Raw genomic sequence first — 22753 nt, 5'->3', positions numbered from 1 at the left:
CTCCGTGCAGTGTCGCTGACCGTCCAGCTGGGAGCGCAGCTTCACAAGGTTTCTACGAGAGTCTGAAGCGGGGGACCAGTGAAAGCATCACTCAGGTAGTAAAGGGGGCAGATCGAGGACCAGATACCAGCAGTGTGTGGGGCTGCGTGGCACAGTTCACAGCCGTCGGGTTCCCAAACGGCTCTCTCACCGCTTCACCTCGACTCTTCCTTGGAATCATGGTGTCTAAAAACAGAAAACAGACCGGGAAGAGTCCAGCGACCCAGGCTGACCGCGACAAGAGCCCGCTTGTTCCACCCCCGGGTAAAACGAACGCCCGGCGCCCAGCCAGGGAGGGCAAAGCTTTCAATAGCGCTCATCCGAACGGGCTCTCCGGCGTCAGACACAAGCTTGGGCTAAGTCCCCCTGCGGCCGTGAAGCTGGGAACCACTCTTTTCCTCGGTAAGTTACGAGCGCTAGCCTGCTAGCATGTCGCCTCACTCGACTCCTAGCTAACGACTGCTAACGACGTGTACCGCCGTTAGCGAGTCCGCTAAATGAAGTTATCTGCGCCGCCGATCAGGTGGCTAACGTTAGCTCACCGCTTAGCCTCCTGCTGGGGGCTGTCCGTTAAAAAGCCCCTCAAAGTAGCCGGCGTTCGCTTTCTGCTTATGTGGCACATCGGCTCCACACGTGTTAGGAGATTTTTTTTTTTTTATTTTTTTATTTTTTTTTTTTTTTTTGGCGAAGTTGAAACAAATGTTTGTTCTCTCCTCAAAATGCACCGTTATGCGTCTTCTCTGTCGTGTTAGTGCTGGTAAACAATGTGAATTCTCTGTCCACAGCTGCGCTTGCAGGATATCTCCACTGGTAAGTTGCATTATCTGCGTTACAATGCTCAGAAATGACGGCTCCGTCGACGTGTGGATGCAGCTGCAGGGTCCCATTGTTCTGTTCCTGTCATCAGGTACCATCTCTTCCACCTGTTTGAAAATGACAGGCACTTTTCCCACCTGTCTAACCTGGAGAAGGAAATGGCTTTTCGAACCGAAATGGTAGGTCGCTTATTGTTTTTATGTGGAACAACCTGTTTGCAGTTGATGCCATCATTTCCATACGTCAGGTAGCAGAAATATCAGAAGTACAGTGGAAAGGTTTAAGTAATAAAGCATAGTCATTCATTGTTTTGGTTTATCTGGAAACTATATATATTTATATAAACTCTAATCAGACCTAACCTTTTGACCCCCTGTGCGATCTACAGCAATCCGTGTCGCTGCCATGGACTTAAAATGAATGACTGACTGTATTGGATGGCATTAAATTGCACTGGTGGTTTTAATGTTATGCCTAATCGGCGTGCATCCATCAGCCACAACATGCCTGGTGGTTTAAGGTGTGACTGACCGAAGTCAGCCTGGGTAGGCGGCTCAGTATGCAGCGCTCTGTGGTGCACTGTGTGGCGTGGCACCTGTCAGGCAACGCCACAATTCCAATGTTCCCATGCTGTCGCTGATCATTGTAAACACTGCTAAACAGGGGGGAAACTAAATCAAACCAATGCTTGCTGTGACCACCCTTTGCATTTACAACTGCACCAGTTCTGTTCAGAGCTCTTTGCTTAGTTCTCAAGGTAGTTGGCAGGTAGAATGTTCTAAGTATCTTGGAGAACTTGTTATAGATCTGCATGTTTAGACTCTTTCGGTGTCTTCTGTCTTTCGTTAAATCCCATACAGACTCTGTGATGCCTAGATCAGGACTAAGTGGAGAACAGGCCCGGTTAATGATAATCTCCATAAGCATAAACTAAGGCTCAGGTCATCATTAAGGTGTTGTCACAATAACGTTCTGTTCAACAAAATAGTCGTCCTGATCACGAATTGCAAATTCAACAGACTGCCAGTAATCCTGCAATCGTTAATCTGCTTTTATTTTATTGTCTATGGTCATTTGCATCCCTTTTTCTATTTGACATCTAAGTAAATAAATGACAGATTGCAACGGTAAGCTGTGACCTAGTAGCTCATAGTGGATTTCACAGGAAAAAGAAATGGCTGATTTCAGTCAAAGCAGAAGTGTCACGTAACCACATCCTAACTTGTGTGACTCTGTATTATCTGCATGTTTGGCGAAACCTAACGTTTCCTCCCATAGTAGCACAAACAAAATTGAACTTTGGTTTAAAGTTGATTTGAGATTCTGAGGTTGAGGTTCTTACAACGTCCAAAGTCGTAGGTGCACTTCAAATTTCTGTGTGGTGTTTTCTGTCACTTTCTACATTGGAATCCGTGTCATTCGAGGTAGCGTATGTTTATGCACCACCGGCACAATAGCTGTGGAAGAGCTGCTGATGTTTGACAGGCTGTGTGGGCTTCATGGCCTTTTTTTAGAGATGGCACTGAAGGTGAAAATGTAATCCTGTGCAAACAGAATATTTCTTCTCACCTCCCTCCTGCTGTGTGCTATCACATGTGCTTTGAGCCACTGCCATCTGCTACCTTGTGTAAACTCATTCCTGTTTCTTCCATCTGAGTTGTCTTCTGCAGATTTATATTTAGTGTCAGTATGTTGTCTCTGTCCCTTGAAGTGTCACGCTTTCCCTTGTTTCTCTAGTTGTTCTTCCTATCACGCACCAAATGTATCTCATCTTCTCTGTGTGTGTGTGTGTTCCTTTCCTCCAGGGTCTGTACTATTCCTACTACAAAACCATTATTGAGGCTCCCTCTTTCCTGGACGGCCTCCACATGATCATGAATGATCGCCTGACAGAGCACCCCCTGGTTATTAACACACTGAAAAGATTTAATCTCTATCCAGAGGTAATGTTACATGTTGATGTTGATAATATTCTATAATTAAAAGTTCAGCTCTCACATAAGACAAGTGGTATATTAAGTACTGTCAAGTGTCTCAGACATTAAGCTTAGTTAAAAAATATAATGAATTTAATAAGCTGCCATACTAAGACAATTTTTCGTCTCTCTCAAAACTTGAATCTGCTAATTAATTTCCGGATTTATTGTTTTGTCTACAAACGACAAAATTTGGTGAAATGATGGCATCTTCACCTGATAAGGATCCTGATGACAAAGAACCACTTCAGGTCATCAAATTTCAGAAGCTTTAAATACCAAAGGTTTGGTGCTGTGGCTTGAAAAATAAAGAGTTGCCGATTGTTGAAGTTGCTGAAGACTTGCAAACTAAGCTCCATTCTGAAAGACAGAATTGACAAACAGTGCAGAGTGGACCAACATGTTCAGCTCCGGGATGCAATCTAAAAGCTCTGGAGAAGTAATGGAGCAATTTAGGACTACAATAAGCATCCTGTTTGTGTGTGTACTCCCCAAAGGAAGGCACAGAAAGACCCTTTCAAACAAGCTGTTTAAACAGACCTTTCACTGACTGTCATTCGTTCCTCTGTTTCTTCTCCCTCAGGTTGTCCTGGCCAGTTGGTACCGGATTTACACGGGTACAATGGGATACTTTGGGATTCCCACAAAGATGTGCTGGTCTATCAACAGAGGAGAGGGATTAAGTCCTGTGGACAGCTGTGAAGGTAAAGACAGTCACCATGGAGCTCCTGCCTGATCTGTACACACACACACACACACACACACACTGTAAATGATGGCTACATTACACAAACGTGTAGTAGCACAACAGTGAGCTGGAGCAAAACTAGCATTTAAAATATTCAAACTGAACTGACTACATGACTGATTTCATAACGGTCTTTAATCTTTATAGAGCACTGCAGTCAAAACGGTCTCACAAAGTCTTGGCTGGTCAGAAGGTGTAAAATTTAAATAATAGTTTTCAGCTTAAAATAAGTTCACATCCAACACACAAGCACTATACTACTATAACTACTATAAAAACTGGAAACGGTGGCAAACAGTTCGCCTCTGTGTGTCCAAAGGTGAAAGAAACTGCCCTGTAGTTACTCGAACCTTCACTGATTAATATGTTACAAGTTGTTTGTTTTAATCCCCACAAAATCCCAAAATGGTGAAAATGTGGATTTCGCAGTGCTTGTGTATCAGACTGTTTCTCGACCAGGTGTAGCGGCTGTTTGGAGCGTTGCCACCGCTGTGGGATGACCAGACAATCAGAGACTTGAGAAAACCTTAGTCTGTTGTCATGACTAATGATTCCAGTGCCACCGAAATACATTCACAACGTGAATAAATAAGCAAATCAATAATCATATTTACACATTTATTTGAAAAGCCTAAAAGATGTCATTTTTGTGGGTTGTGAGGGGTTGATAATTGTGCCCCTGGTTAATCATCTGTAGATCAAACATTCAACAGATTGAACATGTTCCCTTTTTTTTTTCCCCTAGAATAGTAAATCTGCTGACAACAGACAAGCAAAAACCGTCGTCAGCTTTCTGTTGCGAAGCTACAATCTCAGTGTTTCCGTCGGTCTCATTAGTAAAGCGTGGCACCCCAGGGTCCATGTACGCAGGCTGTTTTCTCAATGTTTACATAAAACTGATGCAAGCTGCCTTGCATAAGAGATAGCAGACAGGAAGTGGGAGGGTTTCCTGTAACTGTCAGCCAGCACATTATTTATTGGGAGAGTTAGAGAGCCACTGTAGAAAGAGGCAAGTCGGGATTGTAATTATTCTCCGACCGAGCTGTTGTCAGAAAACAGTGTCTTCTCTGTTTGTCCTGTGATTTACCATCACATCATGATCTCAACACACTCGCAGGATCCTGTTAGTCATTGCAGCTCAATCAATCTGTTCTGTGTACCTGCTAGTTGAGCTGAGTAGAAATTACTAGAAACACCCTTTTAGTCAGATACTAATTTCAGTTTAACCAAAAATCGGAATCATCTGATCTCTATAGTTTCCCCCCGGAAATAGATACATCCTCATAATTCATCACTATGCCCTAGAAGCATTGCAGAGGTACAGTTCTACCTGTGTTGTGGACTATTTTTGCATTGACCTAACTTGCTCGACTTGGAGTGCCCCAGATGTTATAGCACCATAAACTCAAGCAGTACAGTTTGTTAAAGCTAACTAAAGAAAGACACGGCTCTATGTTCAGCAAAACTTCCCCTCGTCCCCTCTCTGTATTGTCCAGAGTGTTCTTAGTGTTTCAGGTAAAGCTGTGATTTATCACTAATCTATTTTATCAGACTAGTTCCCCTCTACTCCTGTCAGCAACTCTTAACAGAAACCCTAATGGAGTATCTGTGTTGATCCGGCTGTGTGCTGTGCCCGTTAGGCATGGGCGACCCGGCGTATTTCTACGTGACCTGTGTGTTCCTGCTGAACGGCGTGATGATGAGCCTTTTCTTCATGTACGGTTCCTACGTCAGGTAACTCCACTCCTGCCCATGCTGTTGCTGTGATAGCAACGAGAAAGGAGAGGAAGCGTTTTTATTGTCCCCCTCATTTCTCAGTGGTCAGCTGTCAGACCTAGACAGAAAAACAGTTTTACCCTTTTGTCTCCTGTCTTTGCCCAAAATGAGACTCTGATCGGAGCATGACCTTTCTGAATTTGTCTGATCGTTCTTTCTTATCATGCAACCTGACTTCGTATCTTTTCCTCTAGCGGCAGTCGGCTGGGCGGCATTGTTACCACAATGTGCTTATTCTTCAATCACGGTGAGGTGAGCCCACAGCTTGTCATCCTCTGTGTCAGTGAATTGAAAGGCTATTGAAATAATGCAGCTTTGTAGGTCTCGTTGGGTTTGAGCTTTTTAAAACTCACGAAAAAAATGCACATAGAAAGCAGAGGGTGGTTAATAGGGACACAATTTCAGCCCTCAAAGAGCTTCGAGTAGGTTTTGGCTGGCACTCAAAGCTCAGTCCCTCCACTCAGCCTTCTTCTCTTTTGTTTCTTCCAGAACAATTAGCACTTCTCTCTTTTTTTTTTTTCCCAGATCAATGCAGTGACATTTCCATCACACATAGACTCACAGGTGGTTCTCAATTCATGCAGACTTCATGATCTCATCGTTTCCCTGAATGTAGTGGTGGTTTGCTGGCAGTTTAACTGTGATAGTTCCCTTTGTTCACAGGAAGCAAAGTTGTGCATGTACCAAGGTGTGAAATGTGAGATTATAGCATTGAGGGTGTTTTGTATAAATAGTCCTGTGGAATTCTATCAAATGATAGAGGCAGGTTCCCCTTTTTATGAACATTCAAAAAATGCGTCGCAGCCACTGGTCGGGCAGCTTAGTTAGTTAGTTAGTCTGTCAAAATATCTTGGAGCAACATTGTCTGCATTTTTAAATAGCACTCTATGTATTTTATGTATTTATATTTATCTGGTACAACAGATGCATAGTTGTCTTGACATTCTAATAATGACAATCTGCTTGTAATTTTGTCTCCATTGTGGTATTTGACTGTCTATAGGACATCTGGTTTAATAGCAGTTTATCAAGTCTGAATCAGCTTATGGACTATGTTTAGTTTTAGTGGAAACATAACTTTTTTAAATTTGTTAAAGGAAGGGGGCAGTGTCAGTGCAGTAGGAAAAGAAGTTTTTTGTAGCAGATGATACCCCCTTTTCCATCAGTTGGTTATGTAGAGGACAATTAAAACTAAATACAGCTGAGTTCATTTGGAATCGTCAGGGTAGTCTCTCTTTGTTGCATGTGTGAAGTCTTTGTGTGTGTGTGTGTGTGTGTGTGTGTGTGTGTGTGTGAGTGAGATTGCACTGATATTATACTGACTGCTTTATACCTGTTAAAGGTGTCTTCTGATGTACCCCATCCACTATGATCTATTAATGTGTGTCTGTGTGCTTTTTTTGTTTTTTTTGGTGCGTGTGGGTTCAGAGCACTCGTGTGATGTGGACTCCGCCGCTGAGGGAGAGCTTTGCCTACCCTTTCCTTGTCCTGCAGATGCTTCTTCTCACTTACATCCTACGGTAAACTCACTGTCAGCATCTCCATGTTACAGTCAGTGGTCCAAAGCAAAGACTCGGTACCCTGTAAACTAACTGTCTTTATGACAACATAAAACCACCAACTTAACGTAATGGTAAAAGTTGGTATGAATTTTGTATAGTGAACTGAGCGTCATGACTCTAAACATGGACAATCATCTGGTGTATTTTCTTTTCTTTTAAATTACCTGTTGAATGCAGTTTCACAGAAAGCGCCCCCCCCCCTCATATTTCTCTATGCATAACTGGATATTTGTAGTACACACAGCGTGAGTGTGTGTTTCTGTGCATTTTCTCTTATCTACCTCACACCCACACACTCTTACCACTCTATTATATTGTTTCCCCTTTTTATTTTTATTTTTTTTCCCCAGCACACGGAACCCAAGCAGGACAGCCATGGTCGCTCTGGGCATCTCCAATTTGTGCTTCATGCTGCCTTGGCAGTTTGCCCAGTTTGTGCTGCTCACTCAGGTAAACAGAAAGGGAAACATTGGCAGAGAATGTGGTGAAAAAAGGAAGAAGGGGGAGAAAATAGAGAGGTGGAGTAAATGGAAGACTGAAAAGGAAGGTGCAGGAAAGATTATACAAAAATGGATGTGTGAAAATATATGAAATTCCTCCCTTTTGTTTTAGTTATAGCTCTATAAAGTGCAGTAGTTGAGACAGCAGGACAGATGGATGGATTCTTTCAGATGTTAGCCGGCACGTTATGATAAAGAAGTCACAGTGCGTAGGCTGGCAGAGAGAGGAGCCGCAGTGTGAACCGAGACTCTACAATGAACGGGTCACTGCAGCGAGCTTCTGTGCTCAGCAACAGTTTAGCCCACGCTGCTAGCAGCCCCCTTAGGTCACTGCTGCTTCACTCACAGGCATTTCAACACCAGAGAAGTCTAAAGACACTTATTTATTTTTTTTAGTTGTTAATTGGAGTGAATTCGTTTTGCACTCAGCACATCCTTAAGTTCTGACATTATAACAATACTACATTTACTCCATAGTACTCTAGTACATCTTGCCCCTGTATTATTAAATCCCTGTATACATCATTTGTGATTAATCATGTTCCACTATGTAAAGGCTGCAGTTAATTAGGATTAAAAATTCTAACCAATCGACATCCCTACTGTTTATAATGAACCTTGTTGCAATTTAAGAGCATTATTCTGTGAGATCCATCAGCTTCTACACAAACCCCTTCTGCTGCAAATAAAGTTTCTATCAATTGTGAAATAATCCCCTGGACTCTAGGTGTTGATTTCTTTAAGGTTTTTTTTATCCATCAGCATAAAAATAAGAAGTTTAAGCTTGGAGTTTGTTCATATTCATGCTGGATATATTCTACAGGCAACAAGTTGAGTGTATTATTCAAAACAACTACATGAAAGAACAAATGAACTATCGCAAACACAGACATTAAAAAAAGTTGTTGAGTTTTGTATTTGAGTCCCCAGTTGTCCCCAATATTCCATTAAATTTAGAATAATGAGAAATGTTTCATTGACCTTAAATCCAGCTTCTTATAGCAAGTACAACATGCAACAAACATAACCTGAGGGCCCTAAAAAAAATCCCAGTATTGAGAAATAGAAATTAATGTGCAAAAATGCTGGAGGTGCTTCAACAGAACATTGGACACCTAGAGGTAGAAGAAACACCTTGTGTATTTATTTGCTTTCTTTCTTTCTCTTCCTCCCCAGGTGGCTTCTCTGTTTGCTTCGTACATCCTGGGTTACCTCGGTGCAACTAAGATGCAGTCCATCTTGGTCACTCATATGGTACAGTAGATGGCCAAATCCTGCAGCCATGCAGTGGGGCTTTTTTCGCTTTTTGACACTGTTTGGTCCCTGAATAAAAATGCAGATAGAGAAGATAAAAATGACCAATGCAATTACCCTTCCCAAGAAAACAGACAGAAGGAGAACAAGGGGTGGGGGGGTTGACTTAATTGCCTTCCACTATGTGTGGATCATATGCGGTGCCCAACATAACTGAGTCTTTCCAACTGCTCTCCCTCAAGTTCTCTTCATCTTGCTTATCTTTTAGAACAGAAGAATTTCACATGAGCTGATGGAGGCAGGGATGATTTATTTATTTATTTTTAAGCATCAACATTGCTGCCACACGTGCACGAGTGTCTTTTTTTAGCATGAAAGAGGGGAGGACATGTGGACGACTAGGTTCACTCTACCATGGACGGATAAATATCTCTATGTCCAAATGTGTAAAGATGTTTCTATTCGGGTGTGGTGTTCTGGTCTGTCCCTCTCCTCCACATTCTTTACACTTTAATCCCCTCGGCATGCTAAGATGTTAGCCAGGGCCTGTGTACTCCACAGATAAGGAGAAGGCCCTTTGTGGTAAGATGGTGGAGATTTGTGTCCAAGGAAAATCTATGACTTTGCATAACTTAGAGATTGTGGAAATTATGACTTTAGCTTTGTGTGTGTGTGTTTAATTTAAAATGAATAACCACTAACTGAGAAATGTAAACAGAAAAGTAGAATTCATGGCAGAATTGTTGTATTGAATTGTATTAGATTGTACAGATGTACCTAATAAAGTGGCCAGTGAGTGTGTATTGCACGGTGGTGCGTTATTTCACTCTTCAAGGCTGGATTAAGCTTCAGAACGTCATTGTATAGGATTATACTCTGCTACTGGCTTTGTATTCAGCGCGCTGACTCTTTTTCTGAGAAGTTAGCCGTCTGAGCCTCTTGTATTCTAGTAACACAGACCGACCATGGAAATAAAGCTGATGGAAACACTGGTTAGTGCAGCTGGATCGGACGGTGTGCAGCTGTGTGACGCTCCTTTCTGTCGTCCCTCTGCAGATCACACTCTGCGTTTGCTTTATCCTGATGTTTGGAAACTCCATGCTCCTCACGTCCTTCTACGCCTCCTCGCTCATCTCTATCTGGGTGGGTTGGACCTCAAACACACGCTGCAAATATAATGATGGGCTGGGCAAGATAAGTTGATCCGAAATGCTGAATACATTTGTACCAGTGAAAACATTACAGGAAAAAACAGATGGTAAAACATGGTTGAGCTCATATGTAACTCTGTAACGTCTGTTATTCATTTGGGTGGATTGGATTATCTTGTTTTATTGTGGTTTCAGGTTTTGTTAAGTTTGTTTTTGTTTCACAGGCCATCATTGCATTGAGGGATCGTTTTGCTCAAGTCTTTACACCTGGCATCATCCTCTGGGTATGTAGAGTGAATTTAAGCTTCAGCAAATGAAAAACAAAATCATCAATCCCCCATGTATAGATGCCCAGAAAAAATAAAATTTCATTGCTTTACATGTTTAAACGAATACACATAACTACCTCTGTATTATGAAAAATTTAGTCTCCTCCAATACGCTGTATAAATTCAGTTTTCCCTATGCTATTGATTATGCAGCCTTGAGGTCAAAAGGCAACTTTTTTTTGTTTTTTTTCTCTCTCCCTCTTTAGGTTATGCAGGGTTTGGCTTGGTTTGGCTCCACAGTGCTGCTGAAGTTCATGCTGTCCACAATGCTTGGTGCCTCTGATGATGTAAGCTACTGTAACTTAAAGAGTTACTTAACACAAAATCCACTTTCACTACGCTGGGATAAAATGTGTTGTGGGTAAAAATGCACAGGTTAATCTGACACTTATATGAAACTTCAACAGTCTGACTTTTTCAGTGTTAAATTATATTTAAGAGAAAGAATATAGTGTAGTGAAATTCCATGTTAACGGCATGTGTTACTATAAAAGAGGCAGTTGTAGCAACCTATTGCACTGTCACATAGAGCTGGACATTATAGAGTAAAATCTTAATTTTTATTAATTTCTCTTTTGCCTCCATGAACTCAAGACAACGTATAATTCAAAAGTGCCATAGTGTTAGTGGTTAATAATAATAATATTAATAGTAATAATATTAATAGTAATAAAAGTAATGCATTTTATTTAATAGCACCTTTCACATCACTCAAGGTCACTGTACAAAGAGAGAAGTATGAACAGAGCACAGGAAGCAACCCACCTAAAGATAAAATTGTCTAATAGGCTTTAGGTAAAATTAGATTATAAATTAGAAATCTTTATGAAATCATAAAGATGGCTTCACATAAAAGCCAATTTCAGAGGAGTATTAAGTCATGATTTGAATAGGGATAAAGAATCAGTGCTGCTAATCTTTACTGTTAACATGTACTATATGAGAGTAAGCAGGGCCATAAGGAAATGGATCATTAGTTAGGCTCTTGTTCTTGTAAAGAATAACACTAAAAGCAGCTGTGAAACAATAACAGAAAGTAAGGAGGTAGTAATTTTGCTGTTATTATTTTGGCATCATTACCAATACACACATACGCGTGTATATTTATAGTCTTCACTTGTGTTGGCCCTTGGTGGCTGGGTGGGGGTGGGACTGAGCCACCAGTTCCACCTAAAACCCCCTAACCTTTCTTTAAAACACTCTTATTGCACAATTCTGCTCTCTTAAAAAAAAAAAAGTACACATTTTCATATAATCGTTGTTTTCATGTTTGGTGTTTTCCAGGCTCACATCAGTGCACTCATCAAGTCCAAGTTCACAAGCTACAAGGACTTCCACACTCTGATGTACACGTGTGCTGCCGAATTTGACTTTATGGAGTTGGAGGTAATGTCTGGTTTGGTTTTAAATTAGAGCTGACATTTCTCCTCCCCAGGTGACTCAAAGTGATAATAAGAGCTCCCTGCAGTAGCCATGTGCACTTGTAAAATGTCTCAGGCTAACTTTAGTTTCCTAAATGTCACTTACTGCAGTCTCCTGTGAAGGCATCAGGAAACAACAATACGACACCCCTGCTGTTTTGTATTGGAGCGGCTGGTTTCTCACAGCAGGGCTCTGTGTAGAGAGAAATACATCTGTGATCTAAACAAACAGGAAACAGAAACCTGGCAGCTGAACCTGGTAGCTCACAGACAACAACTGGATTTTTGGATTGATGTTCAGACACTGTGAAATTGAATAATTGTATGTTTGTAGACCTTATTAGATAACAGATTACTCCCTCTCCCGTCTTTCTCTCACTGTCCGTGTCCTCAGACCCCACTACGTTACCTCAAAACACTGCTGCTGCCCACCAACATGGTGGTGGTTGCTCTCATTGCTGGGAAAGTAAGTCTTTTCATTCTTTGTTTAAAACTGCAGCGCAAAAATAGACAAAGGGCTGAGTTTGTTTTAGAAGCAGGCGAACAAAAGTGACTTAAAAGAGCATAATTATTATGGAGATCTGGATGTTAAGCACAGTGAGTGCATTTAAAAAAATGTCTTTAAAGAAGCAGCTGCATTTGAATCTTTTTATATTTTATTATTGATATTGAAATGTTTTATCTTAAAGGCTAAAATAATACATTTTATTTCTATGTTGCTTAAAAAACAAAACAGTGTGTTGCTAGATCATCTTTCCTTAATAAAGATCAACGCCTTTGGGCTTGTTCCTTCAGGGGTCGGCCTAGTGGAACGTGTCCTGCACGTTGATTTAGTACAAGATTTTACGCCGGATGACCTTCCTGCTGCAACCCTTCCATTTTTCTAAATTATTAATAATTGTAGCTAACATAGATATGCATGGACAATCATTTCCCTCACTCTAAATTAAACCAGATTTGAAAGTATTTGGACTATTGTTCTAGAAGTAAAGGTGACATATTCAATTCCCAATGAAACTAGTGTCTGCATTTTAAAAATTACCTTGCAATATTGGTATTGCATTATCAAAAAAAAATATTAGGGGAGATGTAAGAAAAAGACAGTAAAAAATGTCTAACTATTAGCATCTAGGGGAAATGAATTTGAGCTTGAACAGAAAAATATACAAGTATGACAGTTTCAGACGTGCAGTATGGAAAATTGTATCTCACCTCTCAGAACAATACAGCAGCAAGCCAAACATGAAGGTCAACTTGCATTGGAACTTTGAGATACTTTGTGGCAGCAGGACAGACAGAGCTGCTATACACACATATCTACCCATGAGTGAAACTGATCAAATGTACAAAATTCAAATCCTACTCATTCATTTCCAGAAAACTACATCTATCCGCGGGAAATATCATTGATATTTACATGCTTATATCTTAGCTTAAAAAAGTAGGATGATTAATTAATATGTGTAGCATGAAACATTTTGAGAGGGTAAATGTCAGAGGGGGAAAAAAATGAAAGCAACTGCTCTTTATGTACTGTAATCTAATTTTGTCCTACCCACGCTAAGCTAAGAATACATACGTTAATTTGATAAAGCATGACGTGCAAGCTGTAAGCGGGATCTTCTCACGGTTTGAGTATTTGTATGATGGACTGTCCATTGCATTCAATACAAAGAGTTTGTCCTTTTCAGACTGTCCAGGACATAGTCTGCTTTTTGAGGGACGGTGGGAAGGCATCTGCCAAGAGTGACGGTGATGATGAATCTGTGGGGTGAGCATCATTAGGGCTTCTCACTGACCTGGTTGCATTTACCTGTTCATTCTGTCAGTTCCTCGCATTTTTGAATAGTACTCATTTGGAAATTAATTTTAGATTTAATTAAACTAAATATTGCTGCATAATTAAAAATTGTGTTCAGGTATTTTCTCATACTTTGTCCCAAATGGACAGCTAAGTTTATGTATTACTGTCTTCTGTCCTGCAGGTCTGAAATGGCTGCAAAAGGAGAGGTGAGAAAAGCTACTTTGCACATCCTCTGTCTTACATAAGCCTTTGTCTTGGTAACAGCTCAGTGGGAACTTCGCTCCATTTCTCTAAACCTGTTTTATTTGACTACATTCCTCCTGTGCAGTTAGAGACATAGTAGCTAAGAAGTGATTCTTTTTATATATTGTTTTTATTCCTTTTTCCATTACCAAGAAATGAAAGGCTGCCTCCCTTCCTCTATGAAATCCCACTGTGGTGCCTTTTGTGAGCTTTCTCTCAGCTGCTGCTTCACATCATTTTTTTTTCTAATATCCCTCCCAGGGCAGGGAAATGTTCAGATGTTCATCCACCAGCCACAGCAGGTGCAAGCACCCAGAGCTTTCCAGATAATTGCTTTAATGTCTCCATATGGTTAAGTGACTTGCAGAGCAGAGACCCAAGGGTTTTCTCAGTCTACGCTGGGGAAGCTGTTTAAAAAGTAGTTGAGATCAAAGCATCGCACAGATGTCAGCAACAGTGTCCAGATACAATATATTTGTTGGATTTTAGTTTCAATTAAACGTGCAGAAGAGCTCCCTCTGCAGCTGCCAGCTGCAGCCTTTCTGTGTGGAGTTTGCATGTTCCCCTGGTTTCCTGCAACACTCTAATGATGCTGTATCTAGTTCGGATGATTGGTGACTCTAAAGTGCCCGTTGGTGCAAATAAGAGCGTGAATGGTACAAGCCAAACCTGCTTGTACTTGCTCTGCAACTTCTGGTTAGTGTTGATCAGACTGTGTGTGTGTGTGTGTGTGTGCGTGTGTGTGTACTTGTCGCTCTGTAGCTGGTTTACCACAGTCTGCAGCTGGTGGCATTTGCTGTCCTGGCTGTCCTCATCATGCGTCTGAAGCTCTTCCTGACCCCCCACATGTGCATCATGGCCTCACTAATCTGCTCCAAACAGGTCGGTGTCCCGGCACAGAGAAAGTGATTTTAAAAAAAGAACCTATTTTATTTTTTATACCTACTGTTTGACCTGTACGTTTCTTTGTACAGTGTATATAATGCACATTAACAAACACGTCTGTTTTTGTATGAGGGTTGTTGGGCACAGATTTTGTCCTCAGTAAAGTTCTCCCCATCCTCTGATAGTTGTTCGGCTGGATCGGGGAGAGGTTTAAGCACCAGATCGTGGTGTTTGCTGTAATGGCTGTCATGGCCATAAACGGAGTGGCCAACCTGCAGTCCCAGTGGTCGATCATTGGAGAGTTCAGCAACCTGCCACAGGAAGAGCTCCTCAGCTGGATCCAGGACAACACCCATTCCAGTGAGTGAAAGAGCAACACTGAATATCATATTCACGAAATCTCGAGGCGAGAAATACGCGTGTTGCAATTTACTTTTTGTTGCGGTGCAGATTCCGTGTTTGCTGGGGCTATGCCCACCATGGCCAGTGTGAAGCTTTCCACAGGTCGCCCCATCGTCAACCACCCCCACTACGAAGACGCTGGTCTGAGGTCAGTGGAACTTTCAGCAGCACAACCATTTTTAAGGTCAGGTGTGAGACACTGAGGGCCAATTATGTGTGGAGGCTCTCACCTGGTCAGTATACAGCATGTAAACTATAGTAGGGATTAGGATTGAATTTGAACGTTTTCTCTAATAAATTTAACTCAAATGAAGCACTTATATTCTCATTTTTTATCTAACAAAACCAGGTCTCATTTAGCCCGGAAAATGGTTCCTGCTGCAAGACAACAACACACCAGCATGTTCTTACGCAACAGTTGTGCAATTTGATTAAGATAAAAAATGTAAAGATTTCAGGCAGCATTAGAAATGGTGGCTGGAAATAAGTTGCACTGCAGAAGCGTAAAATGCGAAAGAAGTTTCCTTCCACCTTGTTTTGTTGTTTCCCTCGCAGGGAGAGAACCAAGTTGGTGTACTCCATGTATAGTCGCATGTCTGGAGACAAGGTGAAGAGGAACCTGATGAAGCTGGGAGTGGACTTCTTTATCCTGGAGGATTCCTGGTGCACCAGGCGAACCAGGTACCGTAATACAACACTTTGTGTCACTTTTTTACTTTGGGGTAATTATCCTAAACTTAAACCGTGCATGGATGTGACCTCTGATCTGTTCATTTGCAATAGTTTGCAAGCTTGTGCAGGGTGTCTGTGGATCCCAAAAAGTCTTTTAAAATGCCTTCAATTGATTTGAAGCATTTCAGGACATAAAAAGTCAATTTTTTTTGTGGGAGGTTTTCAAATTTTAAGATTTTGTAGACTAACTAGAATTACTGTAAACCCAATTGATTTTAAGCGATTTCTTCTGTATTTCTCCTTCGTCGTCTTTATCGTGTTCGGTTTTGTTCACCAGGTGCTTTTGCAATTTACTCATATTAGTGGCAGTAATAAACAAATCTGCACCAGACTGAGAAACCTATTTCTCATTTACTATTCCGTTTAATAATAGATAAGTACTGATGCTGTTTCAACTTTGGTGTTGGAGCAGGACTGTAGACCCATCTGTTGTTGTTGGTCCCAGTCTTCCTTTCGTCATAGACTGATTTGGTCCCAAAGCGCTAAGTTAACATTGCTTTATTGTTTTATACATTTTCATTGTTCAACTTAAGAATTCTAATGAAATAGTAAATAAAAGCTTCCAAACCAAAAGTTTATCTTCAAAATTACTAAGGGAGATTCCATGTGTGAATGTTGAGTAGCATCCTTTCTTTTTCTTCAGTGCTCCTGAATAAATATAGGTTAATGTTAATTAATTTTTATTTTGATCATTCTCACTGTTGACAGTGACAGAAATATAGAAATTGTTTTGTTGTTTTTTTTTTTCTGATTTAACAATGTTTTTTTCCTTTATTTTTCTTTACTTTCTAATCATTCAGGCCTGGATGCAGCATGCCAGAGATCTGGGACATTGAAGACCCCCAAAACGTTGGTAAAATTCCCCTCTGCACCCACATGTCCAGGAACTCACGACCCCACTTCACCACCGTCTTTTCCAATGACATTTACAAAGTTCTTAAAGTCCCCAAAAATACCCGAGATCTCAGATAACATCGTGGGATAGACTGGTCCACTACCAAACAACTTCTTTTCACTACTTCTTCTTCATATTTTGAGTCACGCTCTCTGTTGGAGAAGTCACTGCCTTTGCTGCTTTTTACTTCACAAATCGCAAACTACCACAGTTCCTCTTCTTATGCGGTGCTCTGATTCACTTGGCGGTGGACTGATGATATGTTGGAGGCACCAAAAACAGTCTGACACGAGCCTTTTCTCTCTTGGTGCCTCCGTGGTTCGCAGTATTTGGGACTTGCAGAAACTCCTAGTTTCCCACATCTTGTTTTTTGCTGCTCATCCAGCAGCAGGTGTCCAAGTGGAAGCCAAAAGATGTTGTAGTTAAGTTTGTTGCATTTCTTTTGTTTACCTTTTTTGAACAGATGCTGTTATACATCAGTATTGCTTTTTATTGTACAGCACTAATTGTTGACTTGCCCTTAAAAAATTAATTTTTTTTCTTCTGGCAGGACCATTTGATGATGTCCACATACTGTGAAGCAATACTCTTTGCAAACCTGACAAAAGCTGACTTCTTCTATTGTTATGCAGTGTTATTCTCTGAAAATGTTTTCGGTAGTACACTATTTTTATAATTTATTGTGTGAGTATTTTTATGCAAAGTTCAAGGTGTTTAAGACTTTTCTTTAAGAGGAGTGTTTTCGGACTCTTGGGAATCGCAGGGAGAAAAGTGTGTTCATGTGTTTAAAAGCTTTTTTAATCTTAATACATATCATTTAGCATTGGTGAATTGACTGTGTTTATTTCAGGTTTAAACTGGCAAAAATGCATTTTTATGGCAAACATAGTAAGCAAAATAATAGATTTCCCATAACCATGGCCATATTTTTGTAAATACACATTATGTTTTGTAAAATACAAATACACAGCCCTAAAAAAACTTAGTCTCTTAGAATATTGTTTGTTGCCAAAGGAAATCATGACAGGAAAGCTGTGTATCTTAGGTACTGTTGCACATTTATTAAGAACCATCTATTTGTAAAATCTCTTTGGCCAATCTAAACTATTTGTAGCTGTGCATTTTATCTCGAGTTGATTTCTTCGTTGCTTCATCATAGTTTCTCTTTGCTTTCTTCTCGAGCGTCTAATAAGAAGATTGCTATATAGTAAATGAAGCTACAGTCAGCAGCATTTAGCTTAACATAAAGACTTGAAACGGGAAACTGGGTTTCATAGTCTCTGCTTAAAGGTTTTTCACTTGTATTACTTTTTTGTTTCCAAGATCTAGGTGACTTTTTTTTTTTCCTCTACAGAATAAGAGCAGCAGTTGTGGAGCTACAGAACTTTATAGCACACGGTCTCTTTTAGGGCTCTAGAAATGAATTAAATGAGTTAATAAACTGTTTATCCATCTAAAAGTAACCGGCACAGTTTTTCTTTAAAAGAACTGTTCTGAAATAACACTTTCTTGCCTTTGCACCTAGAGTTAGATGAGAAGATGGCTATCGCTCCCATGTCAGTTACTTTAGCTTGGCAATAAGACTGGAAATGTGGGGTGGGGGGGAAGTCAGACTTGTTAAAAGAAACACACGTAATGTCTGGATATTCAAACAAAGAGCTGTTTCTTTCTTTCTAACTTTCACATAAAAGAACAGTATTAAACAACTCTTCTAACTCTTGCCAAGAGTCTATTCCTAGATGAGAGGATTCACTGTTGATGGGTTGTCACTGTGGAAACAAACCTCATCGGTTCAACTCGGATTCCCCTTCCTCCTGTGGGAGGAGGAATTTAAAGCACTGCCTGATAGGTAATGACTTTGCAGTTATGTTTACTCCTCCAACATGGTGGTATGTTCTTTACATTTGTAGCTAACTGCTTATTAAGTATTCTACTATGACAAGCAAACGCATTACGTTACGCATTGAAATAATTTTGTTATAATACACCTAGGATTAAGTTGTCGTCGATTTTAATGTGAAAATTTGATTAAATTCATGTGAGATCTGTGGCGTGACACTGTTAAACAGAGGAAGCAACACACAAGTAGCTTCCGTGGCAGAATGAAACATGCTGAAGTGATCGACACAGCACATTATCTGTTACGTCCTGTGTGTTTGACTTCTGAGCTCATCGTTTATGTACTACACATATGAAGACTGAGGTTTGACAGTGTAGAAGTGGTCTTGTAAGTCAAGTGCCCGTTTTTAAGGAGTGTGGTTGTTGTTACACTTCCCCAAAACACTTTGACATTTATAGTTTATAGCGTTCGAAGCCCTAAATGTGTCAAATGTCTTTTTATAATCTTCTATATTGTAAATAATAAAATATTTGTCATCGGGACTATTGTTTTTTTTTTTTAACTCTCAATTGTATACTTGAGAAATGTAAATAACTTTTTTCCTTGTTAGTTTCTTCAGGAATGAACGAGAAGCTGTTCCCCACTCCCCACTTCTTAAGATGCCATTCAGGCCCACAGTTCTCTCCATCAGATGAAGACAACATGCTTTCATCAAACAGCACAAACGTCACTCTCTTTTCTCCACTCTGACCTCTCAAGCCAGCTTTTCACCTGTCCTCTGGACCCCATCCCCTTCACTCTCCTACAAACAGCTGCAGCCCCAGTGATCCCAGCCATCACACACGTGCAGTAAGTGATGTATTACTCACGACACCTTCCCCGCCACATTTAAACACCTAAATGTTTAAGAAACCTACTCTGGACCCCCCTCTATTTGTGGAGAATTGGTGACCCATCTCTCTTTGTTCCTTTATGATCAAAACTCTTGAATGAGTCCAGTCCAAGATTTGCTTTCTCTGAACAACCTTATTGATGCCAACCAGTTTGCTTCAGCACCGGTAATTCTACAGAAACTGCACTCTGACCCTTGTGGATCCCTACTGGCTGCAAAAGCTGTGGTCCAGTCTTCTACATTAATCCTACTCAGTCGCTCTGCCATAAACCACCGTATCCTCCCGTTTGCTCTCTGACTTGGCCATTTCTGGTACAGCTCTCATCTTGTTCAGGTCTTGGATTTCTGAACGAACATTTTAAGGTATCTTGGCAGGGCCAGATTTCTATCTTGCCCCTTGCTATAGAAAGGAAAAAATGCATTACATTTTTTTTTACTTGGACAGATATCAATCTCATTTACTTCATTTCCCCTTCACCAACATTTGTGTTACCACAGTTCCAAAGAAATGCAGGAAAAGAGAAAAAGCAACAGCAAAATTACATTTTGAAAATGCTTCGCTGCATTCTGCCTTGTGGTTCATGACGAGTCCAAAAAGGCAAAAGGAGGTCATGGTGTGTCAGATTTGACTGCAACACAAAGCTTGAAGAGAGGCAATAGGAGTTATCAGCAAAAGGTGCAAAAGCCAGTGTCCGTGATGGAATACAAGTCCAACTGTGCCAACAACATGCGTGACTTGTTTATGTTTGAAGGTACCATCTGCATAGTGTGTCTATCAAAGTACATGATTTTAAATTGGTTTGTTCTGCATAAAGAATTGGGAATCACTGTGGGAACAAGCATGGTTAGTGTTGGGTATCAAAGAGAATAATAAAGAGTAACAGGAGTGAATGCATAGGTTTTAATGTATAATTGTGTATAATGTGAATCAAACTATCAGTTTATGTTGTACTAATACTAATGAAGTATATAGTATCTCACCATGTCCTGTCTAGTTGAAAATAACATCAAGCTTAGCCTTAAATATTGTTTTCTGTCCAAACTCCTGACTTTCAGATGATTTCTGAGAATAAGACACCAGCTCAACTAATGTTTTGTTTTTTTTGGCCAAACTGGTTCTTGGGGACTATGGTGTGAGGATCAGATCAGAAAAATGATAATGTATAATAATAATAAATTTTTGTAATAATAAAATTTGTACTTGTGATTTTGCACAAATCCTCAGATATATTTGTAAATGTTTCTGCACAAAGACACTCAAGTACAAATCTGGATCTACGTATTTGTGGATCGCTTTTCTCCGTATCAGCCAATCACATCGAGGTTCCTCCAGCCAATCAGAGAGCTGTAACTTTTAACCTCTGACCGCTTCGTGTAAACAAGATGTAGCTAACATGCTAGCAGGAGCTCCAGGGAACAACCCGGCTAATGTGCAGGTGAGTTCATATTTAAGTCAATATAAGTCTTCATGGAGTATGGAATTAGCATGAATATGTAGTTTATTTAATGTCAAGCTATGTTTATTGTGACGTAGTTGAGCATGATAACGGTAGCCACCGAACTTGGAGGACTGTGAGTAAATAGCTGCGGTCAGCGTCACTGCTGGTGGCATTGTGTCGAAGCATTTCCCCCCTTGGTCTTTTCCATACCGTCCCAATCTGTAGTTGACTTTGCGGATGTCATTATTCATAATACATTCACATAGATGGATACGTCGTTAAGCGTCTCAGGAGATGATGGGTTGGTGTTAAAGTAAAAGACACAACGCAGTGACGGAATACAACACTCCGCAGAAACACATGTTCCTAGAATACAAGGATTTGAGAATTGTGAATTACTTTAGAGAAGGTACAGTTGTGCTCTCACTCTAATCATTGTTGGCTAATTCTGAAGACTTAGATTTGAAACATATTTTTTTGGCTTTTTGGTGTAATGTTAAAAAGTAAATCTTACGATTACTTTGATCATTTGTAGGGTAAACGATCAAAGTGCTTTAGAAAACTAAAAATATACTATGATGTTAATATACAGCCAGTAATGACAATTTGTTATTGAGTAGATGGACCAAGTGAGGCAAATTCAAAGGGTCATAGCTCTAATCAAGTGTTTCCAATGCACAGCGATTAAAAGCTTGTTTTCTTCTGTTTTTAGGTAACACACTGGAAAATGGTCTTTGAGCCACATGCAAGAGTGTGCAGACTTGGATTTCTGAGGCTTTGAGTACCAACAGTACCTTCTCCTCTATATCTTCCTTTTCACAAGCCCTGGTTTGAAATAGCCGTGTGGATTTTTTTATTTTTATCCTTTTTTGGGAAAGAAGCTTGTCACACCTTTATCAGGCCAGTGATCAGAGGAAAAAAATTAACTAATAGTAGCTCAGTTGGTAAGGCAGTCATTCACAGGCCACAGGGTCAGTGGTTTGATCCCAGGTCGCGGCTATGTGTGCAAGACACTGAGTCCCAACTGAATCCCCCAGGGGGTCAGTTGAGCACCCTGCATGGCAAACGCCACCATCGGTGTGTGTAATTGGGAATCAACATTGTAAAGCTGTTTGAATAAAAGCGATGTATAAGTGGCCACTTACCAAATATTATTTGGATGGATAATACTGATTATTCCAATATTGATGCTGCCCCGTAACAAAGAAGTTCAAAATGTCACTTTGATGAATGCAGATGTCTACATGTAGTCAAATATAGGATTTTTAGGAGACTTGTGACACTAAAGGACAGTTGTGGAAATAAACGTTTTACTTTAGTGAAAGCTAGTTTTCCTCTATAATATTTGAAAGTAAATTAAATATTAAGACTTGAACGGTACCACAAATGGCCTTCAAAACTTCTGCAAAGTATCTGTATCTAATGGGCACTAAGTGTACACCTATCAAACATTACCCCATGACTACCTTTACTCATGTACATAAAAAAACTGTATAAATATCTTTACTTCTTATACTTTTGATCCAACAATAAAAAGGAAAAGTCATTTCCCAAACTTAGCACACGTGTTCTTGCTGTGGCTCGTAGAGAGACTAATGTGCACCAGGGTCTCCCATCAATACAACAGAAACAAACAACAAAGGCACAGTGAGTCAGAACATTCTAAAAATAAAATAGCTGATAAAAAGTGTGTGTGCGTGTGCATAGATGGTGATGATTGACATTTGATGACCTGAAAATCCCAAGCCGTATTATTATAAAGAACTTAGTCAATGTGCAATTGACTAGCCACCGAACTTGGAGGATTGTGAGAAAATAACTGCGGTCAGCGTCGCTGGTGGTGGCTGAATGTCGGTTGAATTTTAAATCATGTTTTCATTATATAACTACATACACTTGGCCATAGTCTCCAATAAACAATAAAACAAGACAAAAAAAAACGCGATTTAAAACGTGCCGTAAACAAACCAAAGGTGTAACCTAACATGTTTATGGCGCAGATTTTACAAAAACTACAACCCCCATCACCCACCTGTGTTTCCCACAACG

General features: G+C 40.3%; 1 protein-coding gene across 2 annotated transcripts; it reads left to right on the top strand.

The window, feature by feature from the left end:
- The first annotated feature begins 61 nt into the window (after nucleotides 1-61).
- dpy19l1l (dpy-19-like 1, like (H. sapiens)) lies at nucleotides 62-18915 on the top strand. Of its 2 annotated transcripts, none has more exons than XM_067511828.1 (22): nucleotides 62-441; nucleotides 825-849; nucleotides 947-1034; nucleotides 2661-2798; nucleotides 3415-3535; nucleotides 5220-5313; nucleotides 5550-5607; nucleotides 6784-6875; nucleotides 7268-7367; nucleotides 8594-8671; nucleotides 9728-9814; nucleotides 10047-10106; nucleotides 10358-10438; nucleotides 11436-11537; nucleotides 11967-12038; nucleotides 13264-13343; nucleotides 13558-13582; nucleotides 14382-14501; nucleotides 14690-14864; nucleotides 14955-15054; nucleotides 15462-15587; nucleotides 16439-18915. In XM_067511828.1, the coding sequence occupies exons 1-22, from the start codon at nucleotides 219-221 to the stop codon at nucleotides 16608-16610; spliced, it is 2217 nt and encodes a 738-aa protein (XP_067367929.1). In that variant the 5' UTR covers nucleotides 62-218; the 3' UTR covers nucleotides 16611-18915. The 2 variants fall into 2 exon arrangements, with proteins under 2 accessions (XP_067367929.1, XP_067367930.1); XM_067511829.1 differs by adding an exon at nucleotides 5881-5919 and having other exon boundaries at nucleotides 318-441; nucleotides 825-1034.
- Nucleotides 18916-22753: the final 3838 nt, after the last annotated feature.

This window comes from Channa argus, chromosome 7 (assembly GCF_033026475.1).
Source record: "Channa argus isolate prfri chromosome 7, Channa argus male v1.0, whole genome shotgun sequence".
NCBI lineage: Eukaryota > Metazoa > Chordata > Actinopteri > Anabantiformes > Channidae > Channa > Channa argus.
The sequence above is the reverse complement of the archived record's forward strand: the minus strand, read 5'-3'. Positions and strand labels throughout refer to the sequence as shown.

Coding starts and splice junctions, on each gene's coding strand:
- dpy19l1l (XM_067511828.1), top strand. CDS start 219: ATGGTGTCTAAAAACAGAAAACAGACCGGGAAGAGTCCAGCGACCCAG. Junction 6,876..7,267: donor CTTCTCACTTACATCCTACG/GTAAACTCACTG, acceptor TTTTTTCCCCAG/CACACGGAACCCAAGCAGGA. Junction 13,583..14,381: donor AAATGGCTGCAAAAGGAGAG/GTGAGAAAAGCT, acceptor GTCGCTCTGTAG/CTGGTTTACCACAGTCTGCA.